We start from the raw sequence: 14,964 nt of genomic DNA on the forward strand, positions 1-14,964 counted from the left end.
AAGTTAACTGTATTTGTTACCCTAAGAGTTGGTTCACACTAAGGCGACACGACTCCTTACTACTTCGGGGGTGACTTGTGCATTACCATAATGGAAGTCTATGCAAGTCGCCCCGAAGTAGTACAGGACCCTTTTTCTAAGTCGTAGCGACTTGTGTATTAGAACGGGTCCTGTAGCGGTCAATGGACCGCGAGGGAGCGCGACTTGTCAGGCTGACAAGGGAGCGCGACTTGTCAGGCTGACAAGTCGCGCTAGTGTGGACCGGCTCTTAGGCCTAAACAAATGTCAATACAAAGTGAATATGTACTGGACTGCAAGCTGTTACAGCATTCCAAAACAATCACTATAGTGCAACCATAACTGAAAATGCATGGCTTATTTCTCTTTCAGGTACTTAAACTTGGAAACCTGAGTGTATGACATTTTGTAGTAATATCTGAAATGATGCTTTATGTTGTAAAACCAACCTGGAAAGTTTATTAAACCTATTTAAACCTTTTAAGATAATGAGTCCGATATGTTACTGAAATGAAAACTTGCCCTGGACATTCTCAGTAAGTATTTCAGTATCTATGATAATTGTACTGTAGGTTTGATGCACACTACACAGGAAGATGTTTGTCACTTGAACAGTGAGATGATTTTATATATTTAGGGTGTTCTCCTTATGCTTTACATTTCTTCTAGTACCATAGAGCAGCCTTTTTCAACCAGGGTGCCTTGAGGTTTTTTTTAGGGATGCCTTGGCAAAATGCCTAAAATTTGCCCCAAATATAGTATAATAGTATACAAGCCAGCAGACGGATTAAGCCTGCCTTTTAGTTACACAATGCCATGGGTTTTCATTTTGCACCATTACAATGTTCTAGCCGCTGGCATCCTAACTACTGACATCAGTTAAGGAGGATGTCCGTCCTCTGCACAGCATCCTTATTTAGTACCCCCCCCCGACCTTCTCTGTCAGCGCTGGGGTCCCATTAGCTGAGTGATGGAGAAAAGAATGAAGAGAAACATTGCAATACTAGCGTGCAAAAGTGTATTTGCTTTGGAAGAATCCTCTCTAACATTGGGTGTCCTACAAGTGTGGATGTTGCTGCTTTATGTAAAAATAGAATAGCTTTTTACTTTGTAGATTGGTGTGACTCAAGGCTGTCCATAATTTGAGGGTGCCTAGAGACTACCCATAATTTTGAAGGGTGATTTCACTGAAAAAAGGTTGAGAAACCCTGCAGTAGAGGAGTGGACCTCTCTCAATGGAGACTACTATATACAACATTACTACTTTACCAGTGCAATAACAAGGCATTATAATAAGGAACACATTCCTTATTCTGTAACTTACACATCTGACTGCTTCCCAGCAAGCTGTGTCACTAGGCTGAACATGCACTGATGACGGAATGTCTGTGGTATGGACACTCCAGCCTGCAGTACATTATTGTACCATTCTAAACGGGGTCTGTGACACTCTTTAGGAATTCCTGACATTGTTGATTACATCAATGTTTCTCAACTCTAGTCCTCAAGTACCCCTAACAGTTCAGGTTTTCAGGATTTTCTTTAGATAAAACTGTGGTAATTACTAAGGCAGTGAAACTGATCAAATCACCTGTGCAAAATAATGGAAAGCCTGAAAACATGACCTGTTGGGGGGGGTACTTGAGGACTGGAGTTGAAACGTTGGCTTACATGGTATGTTTAAGGCTTGGGTCACACTACTGTGACCTACGCTGCGACATGAGTACTACTTTGATCTGGCTTAATGCAACTTTGAAGCGATATAGATGAGGATCCAACTTTGAGATGACTTAAATTAAGTCTATGGGCACAAGTTGAATAGGGTCGTCTTGAAGTAGAACAGGGATCTTTTCTAAAGTTGGAGCAACTTCAGTAGTGCTAATTAGGACGGCTCTCATTGCCTAACATGGGATTTCACATGCCATGCAACTCTGGGGCGGTAGGGGGGGGGTCTCACAAGTCGAATCCCAAGTCGTGGCAGTGTGAACCAAGCGCTAAGGCCCATTTTAACTTGGGTGATCCGATCAGGTCTGCCTCTCGTGTATATTATATATTTATTTTTGGGGACCTGGTCAGACCCTCCAGTCTATCTTCTTTGGAGTGGAGGATGTTGGCAGACACATGTCGCCATCCGATCCTGTCAGCCAGAAAAGGAAGGACAGGGACCAATCCATCTGGCGGATCGGATGGAAATGGACAGATGGTCCGTTTTTCATATGATTGCCCCATATGAGAGCGGGCAGAGATTTCCCCCCCCCCCCCCCCCTGCTGAACAAGTAGATCCTGCTTCGTGGGGGCATCCTTGTGAAAAGACCTTTTTTAGTTACTAAACCTAGGAGCCTGCATTCTCTATATCTGGCCTCCCACAGTACACAGAACTTAGAAATGCAATTATTTTAGTAAATATAAACTGCTTAACTTTTCTCATCAGCAGTATATAGCAGTCTTTTTTGCAATTCCTATCAGTGTCCTGGTAAAGCTTGTAGGATGAGTTTTCATTCTCCTCAGACTGTCCTGAGGCTGCCTGACCCCTGACCTTATGCCTGGACAGTGCTGATTGGCCCTGTGCAGATCACTTGCAATACACACCAGACTGAGCTTGTGTAGAGTGCCCCCAAGGCTGTTCTGTCAGGAAATGGATTGGAGCCTGTGGAAGAAGGGAAGGATCAGAAAAGATATTGATCAAACTGCCATTGTACACAATGCAGAGGATTAACCCCTTAGATTCCATGGTGAATATAACAAGCATGCTTTAGTGCATATGCAGAAAGATTTTATGGTTGTGAGTTTTAGTAACACTTTAAGCTTATTTGAACTTTCAGTTTAAGTCCACAAAATGTATTCCAGATGTATCAAATGTGTCAGTTTTTTTTTTTTTTTTTCTGTTGAAAACAACCACAGTCTCTGTGGAAAAGCCTGTCCACTACCAGGATTATGTGGAAATGGACCCTTTCTCCCCTTTGGGGAAGTGATCTCTCTGCTCAGGTCCAACTCACTAACTGCTTATTCAAAAGTAGAATTATTCAATCAGCAAAGCTCATGCCTCCCTGCGGATTGCAGAATTTTAGCTCTATTTGGCATGTTGGATCTTGTGAGGTGATTCAAAATGTTATAACCTTCTTTTCATGATCTGTCAAACGTTATTATAGTCTATGAATCCATAATGTGCATCTTCTAGTCAGGAGTAAGGACCTAGTTCATTGCTGGGATCTCTAATCCTGGCAATTTTTTTTCTTCTCCTGGTTGGTTTGTTTCTGTGAGATCTATAATCAACTTCCGGACTGGGCGACGGGCTGGATAATCTAGATCCAGTGATCACGCTAGTCTGGCCAGCGTGCGCGTACATAGATTCCACCAGAAGGGGGCTGGATTGCGAGGTCGCACACGACCGGGTCTCGGCCCGAGTCGCAGTGTTTCTCCTGGCCAACAGCCCCCCCCCCATTCCGATGGGGAGGGATTCTGTCTGGAGCCATGCCCACCTGGTTCCTGGTAGAGCTGCACGATTCTGGGTAAAATGAGAATCTCTATTTTTTTTTTTTTTTTTCTTGGAATAAAGATCATGATTCTCAGTGTAATGTCATTTTTTTTAAAATTGCACAAAGAAAATTGTGCTAAATTTACTGTTTATATGTAATGATACTGCTCAATATCATTAACCGCTTCCGGACCGCCCGCTGTCGATTTACTGCGACGTAGCACTCCCGGACAATGGAAGAGTCAAGACTACGATCAATGTCTTGGAACTCCGAGCAATCGGACTGTGCCTGGAACATTGGACGGATCGTCTTCAGGGATGTCCAGTGCGTATTCAATCGGATAATGTCACGGCCGTGGCTTATGTCAGTCACCGGGGGGCACAAGAAGTGTCCTGGTGGCTCTGGAGGTAGCTGGCATTTTAAGGTGGGCAGAACAGTTAATTCCAGCCCTCTCCGCATATACATTCCCGTGGTGTAAACTGGCAGGCGGATTACTTCAATCAGCAGGCTTTGGACCAAGGGGAATGGTCCCTTCATCTGGAGGTTTTTCATTTGTTGTGTCTCCGGTGGGGCAATCCTGAGGTGGATCTGTTGGCTTCCTGGCTCGACAGGTGCAGAGGTTTGTGGCTTGGTCACGGAATCCTCTTGCGAAAGCCACAGATGCGCTGGTGGCCCTGTGGGGGTCAGTATCATCTGATTTTTGCCTTCCCTCCTCTTAAGCTTCTGCCAAGACTTCTAGGCAGGATGGAGACCGAAGGGATTCCAGTTTTTCTGGCGAGGCCCTGGACTGGCCTCGCCAGGCTTTGTACGCCATTCTGGTGCATCTGGTCGCTGAAGTTCCTTGGAAGCTTCCTCTCAGGTTGGATCTCCTGTTCCAAGGACCAATCTTCTGTCCTGCTTTACAGTCGTGAATTGGTGTCTCCAACGCTGTTAAAAGCTAGGAAACCTACTTCTAGGAAGATTCCTCTGACACTGCTTGTAACAACTGAGCACCTATAGTAGAGAGAGGGAGTATACCTCCTGGGACTGCCCATAGGCGTAGCTAGACTTTTTTTTTTTCTGCCTATTGTCCTTCTCCTGTAGGGGGCCAGTATAACCCATGGTTAAGAAGATCAGGAGCTGTCTGTCAATGAACATCAGAGAAATGGATTTTACAGCAAGTCAAAAATCCCATTTTTCTAAAAGCAGACACCCTAGAGAATAAAATATTGGTATTTAATTTTTTTTATGTCACATCCTACCGCAAAGGTCTAGGAAATGCAAAATGTCAGTGAAAAACACACTAAAGTGAATTTTACAGCAAATAACACAATAAATTACCTAAATTTTTGGTAAAATTTAAAGGCGATTTTGCGCCGAGTAAATGTATATCTAACATGCTAAACCTTTAAATTTGTGTACGCCTGTGAAATGAGGACGAACTTTAGTATTCTATATTTTATATAGGTAACGCTTCAAAGGCCTCCTGTAGGTATAATTTTAGTGTGACGAAGGAGGTCTTGTGCTAGAATTATTGCTCTCACTCCGGCGTGCACAGCTATACGTAATGTGTATCGCAATCTATGCTTTCAAGCGTAGGTGCCCCCCAATGCATGCGTTTGCGTGTGGAGGTGGGAGCCTCAAACCTTTTTTACGGAGGGGGGGGGGTCAAGGGGTTGTGCTTGGATGGAAGTTTTTTTTTTTTTTTTTTTTACCTTGTATAGGGGACAAAGTCCCCTATGTGATGATTTTTAGTTAAATGGTTCTCTTTACTAAGATATGCAGGGTTTAAAAGACACAGTCTGCTTTGGGCTCCACTGAATGTTTTGCAATGCAGATCGCATTGCAAAACATTTCTTCCTGGCTGAGCTACCTGTTGACACTTAGATGCTGACCCAGAAGGAACGTCGCTTTCCCGGTCACATCAAGACGGGGAGGAGAGTGGACATGTTTCTGCTCTTCGTCTCCCCCCCCCCCCCCCCCCCCCACAGCCGCCAGCACCCGCCATGTCTGTCCTGGGCCTGCAGATGGGCAAGCCAGTAAATTGGCATAGTGCCGAATAGAAAAAAATAAATAAAAATGGCCTGGTTGTGAATGTGATTAAATCTTCCAGAGCTGATGTGGTTAAACTATTTTCTTCAATTTCCAATAGATTAACCTTCAGCTATGTAGTGCAAGGGCCTGTCTGCATACAAATTGAAAGTGGTTAGGTTTTTTTTTTTTTTTTTTTTTTACATGGTTTTAGTAAATCTAAAGCAAAATTGTATAATGTATGGCCAGCCCAAGGCTTTTGTTTCTCAACTGTAGATTGTGATGTATTTTATTTCTTGTAGAGTTGTTAATCTGAGCCTCCCTACTACGGTTTCAGTTCAGATCCCAGTTTTCCTTATCTCAAGACTTTAGTGGATACTTTCATACAGAAATAAAAAAAAATATTTCTTGTCAGTCTGACACATGGAGTAACCTTTAGTATACAAATCTATTGACTGTGTTTCCTGGGAGAACTATTTTTTGTTAGGAAATTTTTGAATCTAAAAATTATTTTTGAGTTGTCAGTAACTTGCAACCAAAAAGATGATTTCCTTAGAAAAATTGTGATTGTGTCGGTACAACTGAAATTTATAACACCCAGTTATAATTTTGACATGAATAGATAAGCACATGCTAGGGAATGTTGCATTTTGGACACAGTCAAACAAGCTGCTGCAGTTGTATAGATAATAATGTACTTCTCTATGGAAAATAATAGAGCTGCATCAACAATTGTTAAAAAAAAAATGCGATCACGATCTTAACCCAGCATTTCCATGATTCATGTACCAAGTGCAGAGCAGTTCTCCTGCTCAGTTTACAAAAAAAACGCAGCCAGTAATGTTCATCAACAACATTTGCAGCTCAGCCCTGAAAGCGAGATAAAAAGAAACATTGTATCTTCTTTTCTTTTTAGAGATCACAGGGATGAACTTCTTCTGCAAATGAGGTCAGTTTAACCACTTAAAGACTAAGCCTTTTTCTGACACTTGTTGCTTACAAGTTAAAATCAGTATTTTATTTTTTTTGCTAGGAAATTACTCCCAAACATATGTATTTATTTATTTAATTTTTTTTAGCAGAGACCGTAGAGAATAAAATGGAGGGCGTTGCAATATCTTCACACTGTATTTGCGCAGAGGTCTTTCAAACGCAGTTTTTTTTTTTGGGGGAAAAATTACTTCAATAAATTAAAAACTAAACCTGTAAAGTTAGCCCAATTTTTTTGTATAAGGTGAAAGATGTTACGCCGATAATTGTGATCTTTATTCTAAGCAAAAAAAAAATCGTTATTCTCATTTTGTCCAGAATTGTTCAGTTCTATTGGAGAACTGAAAGTGAAAGCGTCTACACTTTTATAAAGTTAAAGTGTAAACTGTGCCTTTTGTTGTAAAACCGAAGACACCTTACAGCGATGTACATGCAGATTTTTTATTTTAATAGATATATCCCACATAAAATACTGTACATTTGGTATTCTCATAGTTTAAGAAGCTTAATGAATGGTGAGATCTTTTGCAGTGGAGATGGAATATAATATTGCTTTACATGCCTGTAAATGTAGAAGTTTGTTTTTACATAAAAAGTATACATTTTATTATTATTTTTTTTTTTTTTTTGCAGTAAGATGTTTATAGGTGGTCTAAGCTGGGACACTACAAAGAAAGATCTAAAGGATTACTTTTCAAAATTTGGAGAAGTTGTAGACTGCACTTTGAAATTAGACCCAATCACTGGACGCTCCAGAGGCTTTGGTTTTGTATTGTTTAAGGAATCAGAAGGTGTAGACAAGGTAAAGTACTCATTTTAGTATTTGTCTAGTATTTTTTTTTTTTTGGGCCCTCTTTACAGTTTGAATTTTTTTTTTTTTTTAGCCTGAACTCCAGGAATTTTGCCACATTTTAAAATGCGCTGGTTTGCTATGGGTAAAGTCCAATGAAGTGTATACCACCTCGGACTTGCCTATTTAATTTACAATTTACATTGGTTACTGAGCTATTGCTACCCGTCCTGGTGCTGGACCTTCTGATCTCAGCTCCTGCAGCCACACTGCCCTCCCGTCCACTCCTCCAGCCCTCCCGTCCACTCCTCCAGCCCTATCAGCGTTTGTATTATGTGAACCCATTAACAAAATACAAAGCATTCTGTGGCACTTTAGTACCTACAGCCTCATATTTGTATATCAATGGCACCGGTTCCTTAGATCTTACACTGCAGATATACAAATACGAGGCTGTAGGTACTAAAGTGCCTAGGCACCCCTAACACCAGAATCTACAATGATCTTTTTCAAGAGGAGTACCACCACTTCAAGACCGTAATACAGTCAGGTCCATAAATATTCGGACATCGACACAATTCTAATCTTTTTGGCTCTATAATGGGTTTGAAATGAAACACACGATGTGCTTTAACTGCAGACTTTCCGCTTTAATGAGTGTAAATCAGGTGAAATAGAATATCATCAAAAAGTTAATTTGGTAATTCAATTCAAAAAGTGAAACTCCTATAGTGTATAGATTAATTACACACAGGGTGATATATTCCAAGCATTTCTTTCTTTTTAATTTGGATTATGGATTACAGCTAGTGAAAACCCTAAATTAAGTATCTCAAACTAGAATATTACAGAAGATCAATAAAAGGATTTTGTTATACAGAAATGTTGGCTTCCTAAAGTATGTCCATGTACAGTATATAGTATGCACTCAATACTTGGCCAGGGCTTCTTTTGCATTAATTATTGCATCAATGCAGCGTGGAGGAGACGATCAGCCTCTGGCACTCCTGAGGTGTTATGGAAGCCCAAGTTGCTTGATAGTGCCTTTCAGCTCATCTGGATTGTTGGGTCTGGTGTCTGTCATCTTCCTCTTGACAATACCCCACAGATTCTCTATGGGATTTATGTCAGGCGGGTTTGCTGGCCAATTGAGCACCATGATCAGTAAAACTTGGGCAGGTGCCAAGTTCTGTTGGAAAATGAAATCCGTATCGCCATAAGGCCCCTTTCACACAGGGAGTTCCTTCAGATCCGCCTGTCAGTTTTTTTGGCGGATCTGAACGGACGCCCAATGCATCTCTATGGGGCATCGGATGTCGGCGGAGACATGTCCGCTGACATCCGATCCGTCAAAACCGAAAGGATGGAAACCCTATTTTCCATCTGTCTGGTGGATTGGATGAGAACGGACAGACGGTCCGTTCCCATCCGATTCCCCCATAGAGAAGAATGGGGACCTGACAGCTGTGTCTCCGCCTGCTCAGCCGGGGATCGACTCAGTGTGTGAAAGGGGCCTAAAGCTGGTCAGCAGAGGGAAGCACGACGTTCTATAGAATTCCCTGGTAGAGGGCTGCGCTAACTTTTGTCTTGATAAAATCTAGTGAACCAACACCAACAGACATGGCTTCCCATATCATTACTGACTGTGGAAACTTCACACTAGACCCCATGCAACTCGTATTCTGTTCCTCTCCACTCTTCCAGACTCTTGGACCTTGATTTCCAAATGAAATGCAAAAGTTTTCTTTCTTTCAAAAGGTGGACTTTGGACGACTGAGCAGCAGTCCAGTCCTTTCTCTCCTTTGCCCAGGGAAAACTCTTCTGATGTTGTCCCTAGTTTAGGAGTGGCTTGACACAAGGAATGAGACCGTTGTAGCCCATGTTCTGGATACGACTGTGTGGTGTAGCTCTTGAAGCACTGACACCAGCTGTAGTCCAGTCCTTGTGAATCTTCCCCCAAATTCTTGGATGGCCTTTGCGTCACAGTCCCAAAGGCTGTGGTTATCCCTGTTGCTTGGGCACCTTTTTTCTAACACTTTTTTTTTTCTTTCCACTGCACTTTCCATTAATATGCTTGGATACAGCACACTGTGAACAGACAGCTTCTTTAGCCCTCCTTGTGGATGGTGTCAATGACTGTCTTCTGGACAACGGTCTAGTCGGCATTCTTCCCTATGACACTGTAACCTACTGAAACCAGACTGAGAGACCATTTAAAGTCTCGGGGAAACCCTTTTATGGGTGTTTTTTGAGTTAATTCGCTGATTAGTGCGTGACACCATGGGTCTACAATATTGAACTTTTCCCAATAGTCTAACTGTCTGAGCTACTGAATTTTGGGTTTTCACTAGCTGTAAGCCATAATCAAAATTTAAAAAGAAATGCTTGGCATATATAAACTGTGTACTGAATCTATATAACGAGTTTCACTTTTTAGATTGAATTACTGAAATTCACTTTTTCATGGTGATCTAATTTTTTTTTTTTTTTTTTTTTTTTTTTTTTTTTTTGGAGGTGCACCTGTATTCATTGTGGCTTTGAAGTGGTTTACTGCAGTTAGGGCTGATACCATCAGTCATAACTCAATTTTTCTATTGTCATCCTCCTTTCTATTAAGTGATGTATTGTGTAGTGTTTGGTTTTTTTTTTTTTGTTTTTTTTAATTTCTGCTCACATCTGAGCATGAGAGCAATAGAGGTAGCACAGTAGGGGAGCTTTGGTTAGGTGTTGCAGAACAAAGCATTTTTATTTCTAATTTTCTGTCAGTGGTCATGGATAGCAGCTGCTGCTCCTCATTGCATCTGAATGTGACATTTAGTCCGCTTCTTGCTGCAGGTGATGGAACACAAAGAGCACAAACTGAATGGCAAAGTCATCGATCCAAAAAGGGCAAAGGCAATGAAGACAAAGGAACCAGTGAAGAAGATATTTGTGGGAGGTTTATCACCAGACACACCAGAAGATAAAATAAGGGAATACTTTGGGACATTTGGGGAGGTATATTTTGCTTTTTATCAACCTGTAAAGTAATCTTAATAAAAAAAAAAAAAATGATGAGCTAAACGGGCATTGGATATATGGGCATAACCTTTTTTTATTTTCTTTCTTTTTTCACTTTACAATCCAAATCCTTTAGGTTGAATCAATTGAGCTACCCATGGACAACAAGACTAACAAAAGGCGAGGCTTCTGTTTCATCACCTTTACGGAAGAAGAGCCAGTGAAAAAAATCATGGAAAAGAAGTACCATAATATTGGCTTAAGTAAAGTATGTTGAGTTGGAGGGCAAACTGTAAAGTAAAACAAACGTTTAAAGTGGAGTTCCACCCTATTTTTATACTTGCCTCCATCTTCTCGCTCCGGGTCACCTGAAAAAGAAATGGATAATCGCATATTTTTTTTTTTTTTTTTACTTCCCTCGTAGCGAAGAAAATATACTTACCTTACTTCCTTCTTCCTCCTTCCTCGGCCGCGGCCCGTCGTCACTTCCTGGCTCTGCAATGATTCCTGGGAGCTGGACGTCATAGCTCCCAGGAATCATTGCGCCTGCACCGGCCCCGACGTCAGTTCCGGGTCCCGCGCATCATCCCCTTCTAAACAGCTTCTGGGCATGCCCAGAAGCTGTGGAGGGATGACGCGCGCGACCCGGAAGTGACGTCGGGGCCGGCGCAGAGCATCGTGGGACCAAAGAAGGCGGAAGAAGACGCCGAAGAGGACGCGCTGGCTTCAAGCTGCCCACATCTGAGATGGCAGCGCTGGACAAGACGTTTGCAAGGTAAGTATTTGTCCTAACAGGTAAGTGCAACCCGGGACAGATCAGAGGCTAGCCATTGTGGAATGCACTAGCCCTGACTGTCCCGGGGGTATAAAAAAAAAAAAAAATCCAGGGTGGAACTCCGCTTTAAGACCTTATAGTACTGCCATTTGACAGGCTATTACGTTTTGGGATTTTCTGTGACCACGTCAGCATGGCTTTCTTGTCTTGTGAGTTCACATCTTGTTTCTCCCTGGAATAAGACAGTAGAGGTTTGTTGCGGTTGGCATGATGCAACAGAATTATTGTAGATATGCAAGGACTGAGAGTGGATTCCTGGACAGGATGTTCCGCCTATATCTCAAACCATAGTTTAAAGCCCAAGTCTAGCTTGGGTGTACATTCAAATATTCCGGACTTCAACACAGCCTAAAATAAAAAAACTAGCTCAGCTGCTAAACTCTCACGATTTTTGGCACTTCCCGTTGCAGACTTTTTTTCATTTCTAAACCATTAAAGGCCCCTTTGCATAAAAAAAAAAAAAAAAAAAAGGAGTGAAAAAACAGTGGGCCATGGGGGGTGCAGTGAACTGGATTAGTTTGAGTGCAGCTTCCCCAAGGCAGAACAGTAAAAGGCCTTTATTAATTTTTGGTTGTTGATGCATATTATGGTGGCTTACTTAGTGATGTAAGCAGGGAGTCCAGGTTGTTCCGGAGATCCCAGCACCTTGAAAATCTTTTGTTGGGACCTCTGGATGGTTGCACAGTGAGAAATGGCATAGCTGTACTACTAGGTTTTAAACACCTGCTAATGCTTAGGAGCCCAAGGCAAGTCTAAGGCTGCTTTCACACTGATGCATTTTTACCATGCAAAAAATACAACGTGATTGCAATCTATTTAACCGGTTGCTGACTGCTCACAGTATATTTACTGCGACAGTCAGCCCCGGCCAGGCAGAGTGACGTAGGTCTACGTCACTCGCCTGTCACTGCTATTAGAGCCAATAGCGGCCGAGCGCGCGCCCGCTGAGGCTCGTTCAGGGAGGAGTGCGGGCGTGTGACCGATTGTCGGTACAGCGGGAGAAAAGCAGAGCGGCTTATGTAAACAAGCCGCCTGTCATTCTCTCCTGTGTAAAAATGAAGATCAGACGGTTCTACTATGTAGAACCGTTGATCTTTGTTTTTACACTAATAGCATTTTCCCCACTACAGTTAGAATCACGCCCCCTAGGACACACTTAACCCCTCCCTGTCCAATACAGTTAACCCATTCCCTGCCAGTGTCATTTTTGCAGTAACAGTGCATATATATAGCACTGATTACTGCAGTAATGTCACTGGTACCCCCAAAAGTGTCAAAAATGTCAGTCAAGGGTCTGATCTGTCCGTCGCAGTCCCGCAAAAAAAAACGCAGATCGCCACCATTACTCGTTTAAAAAAAAAAACCACCAAAAATGACAAATCTTTCCCTTTGTTAGTAAACGCGATAACTTTTGCGCAAACCAATCAAAATACGCTTTTTGCGATTTTTTTTTTTTTTTTTTTTTTTTTTTTTTTTTTTTTTTTTTCCCAAACATATGTAGCATAAAACAATTTGGCCGAAAATGTTAAATTTTAGATTTTTACATTTTGGGGGGGGGGGGGGGGAATTTCACATAAAAAAAAAAGTGAAAAATATTGTTATTTTTGCAAAAATTACGCTTTTTTTTTTTTTTTTTTTTTTGTTTATAGCGCATGATCAAAAAATCGCACAGGTGTTCAAATACCACCAAAAGAAAGCTCTGTGGGGAAAAAAAAGGACGCGAAATTTGTTTAGGTATAGCGTCGCACGACCACGCAATTGTCCGTTAAAGTCACGCAGTAAAAAATCGCAAAAAACCCCCTGGTCAGGAAGGGGGTAAAATCTTCCGGGGCTTAAGTGGTTAAAGAGGAGTTCCACACCCCCCACAAAAAATGAAAAGTCAGCAGCTACAAGTACTGTAGCTGCTGACTTTTTAAAATATTATCCAGGGTTCATGCGATGGCAGCACCCAAAGCCGATTTTCGGATCGGCTCTCAGGTGCTGCCGCCATCATTCAAGGTAAGGGGAAACTAGCAGTGAAACTGACAGCTTCCGCTTTTGGGTGGAACTTGGCTTTAAATCATATGGGACTCCTCACACCACTGCAGTGTTTTTAAAAGTCCTGCATGCTTCTTGGTGTGTTTTCTGTGTCACATGCTAAGTTTCACAAGTGCATGCTGGGTGCATCCAGAAACTCACCAAAAGTGCATATGCGTGGAAATGTCCTTTTATGAAATAGTGATTATAAAGAATGACCTAAATAATGTGCTGTAAAAAGAAAGGTGAATATGATTTTTTTTTTTAGGGGTGTGTGTATGCCTTCTCTTTAGCCTGAATGTTTTTATTTGATTTTTTTTTTTTTTAGTGTGAAATCAAATTAGCGCTTTCAAAGGAACAGTATCAACAACAGCAACAACAGTGGGGAGTAAGAGGCGGAGGGTCTTCAACGAGGTCCAGAGGAAGAGGAGGTTAATGCATTAAGCCATTAAATAAAATGTTACTGGGTCATATTTCTGATTAACCTGCTAATCGTTTCTAAATATGTTGGTACCTGTTTCAATAGCCGCAAGCCAGAACTGGAACCAGGGATATAGTAGTTACTGGAATCCAAGCTACAGTAGTTATGGATACAACAACCAGGGCTATGGAGGCTATGGAAACTATGACTACACTGGATATAACTACTATGGCTATGGAGATTACAGTAGTGAGTATCTATATGAACATGCATCTTGTGTGTTGTAACAAAAAAATACTTATTAAATACAAGAGTTTCTGCATTTTGTCAAAGCTAGGTCCTTTTCTTTTTTTTTTATGCATTAAGTTTATTTCTCAAAGGGGTTTCTCTTTGTTCATCATTTTTTGGGTCTGAGATTTTGGGATATGGGTCTGTTTTGCAGTTAGAATAATGTAAATGCTTACAAGTTATGAAGGTTAAGCCCTGCTCCCTCGAGATTAGCTTAGGCATCCTCCAAGCTCTTCTCTAATCCGAACTTTTTGCACTTGAATGAGCCGCGTGGTGGAGAATGACCTGACGCTCATTAGGCCTCTTTCACACGAAGCGGACCGTATTGCTATCCGCTCCGGCACTTTTTTTTATTTGTTTTTTACGGACACGGATGACACTTGTGTTGTCCAGTCCGTATGTCTGCATATCATCCCATCTGCGAATGATATACGGACATAATGTAAGTCTATGGGGATTGCGGATGTCAGCGGATGACGCCGCTGACATCCGATTTTGCTTCCTTTTCTTTTTTTAAACTGAAGGAAAAAATAGGGTTCTGTTCCGTTCCAAAAAAACAGAACTGAAGGGACGCAAATCGGATGTCAGCGAATGGTCACCTGCTGACATCTGCAATCCCATTGACATGCATTATGTCCGTATATCACCCACAAACGGATGGGTTGATATACGGACATACGGAGCGCCCGTGTGAAAGAGGCCTTAGAATACAAAAAATAAATAAAATTTGGGAGAGACGAGTTTAGAGGATTGCCAGAGCATGCATCTACTTCTCACACCCAGGGAAACAGATGCATTGGGTTATTCAAAGTGGCAGTAAACAAAATAGTGTCACTAAAGGCAAAACTATATTTTTGGGGTAGAATGGAGAGCAATTAGACCTAAAATTCTTGTCCAGGTTATCAAAAGTGAAAGTAAAAACTATCCCAAATTTTGGGTTGACACCAGAACAGGAATAGAGGGAAAATCTTCCATTTGGGGCGCTAGTTTTGGTAACACTCCAGGATTCCATCACCTTTATAAGGGATTTTCTCCCTTCCTGTTTTGGCTTTGTGACGGGAAGTTAAGGGGAATCTCCCCAATGGGAAATTGACAGGTTGTTAACCCACTCTTACTGTGA

At 41.8% G+C, this 14,964-nt stretch overlaps 1 protein-coding gene across 4 annotated transcripts in view; it reads left to right on the forward strand.

The window, feature by feature from the left end:
• Window positions 1-14,964, forward strand: part of HNRNPD (heterogeneous nuclear ribonucleoprotein D) — a 35,625-nt gene that overhangs the window by 15,130 nt on the left and 5,531 nt on the right. For all 4 annotated transcript variants that reach the window (XR_014225906.1, XR_014225907.1, XM_082272293.1 and 1 more), the window contains exons 2-6: window positions 7,128-7,296; window positions 10,120-10,281; window positions 10,421-10,552; window positions 13,464-13,566; window positions 13,662-13,805. Coding sequence is in view for 2 of the 4 variants with exons in the window: in XM_082272293.1 (XP_082128419.1) it covers window positions 7,128-7,296; window positions 10,120-10,281; window positions 10,421-10,552; window positions 13,464-13,566; window positions 13,662-13,805 (710 nt within the window). In the remaining 2 variants the exon portion in view is untranslated. The remainder of the gene's footprint in view (window positions 1-7,127; window positions 7,297-10,119; window positions 10,282-10,420; window positions 10,553-13,463; window positions 13,567-13,661; window positions 13,806-14,964) is intronic.

The sequence above is a fragment of the Pelophylax lessonae genome (genome assembly GCF_965119305.1).
Source record: "Pelophylax lessonae genome assembly, chromosome: 1".
NCBI classification, from domain to species: Eukaryota; Metazoa; Chordata; class Amphibia; order Anura; family Ranidae; genus Pelophylax; species Pelophylax lessonae.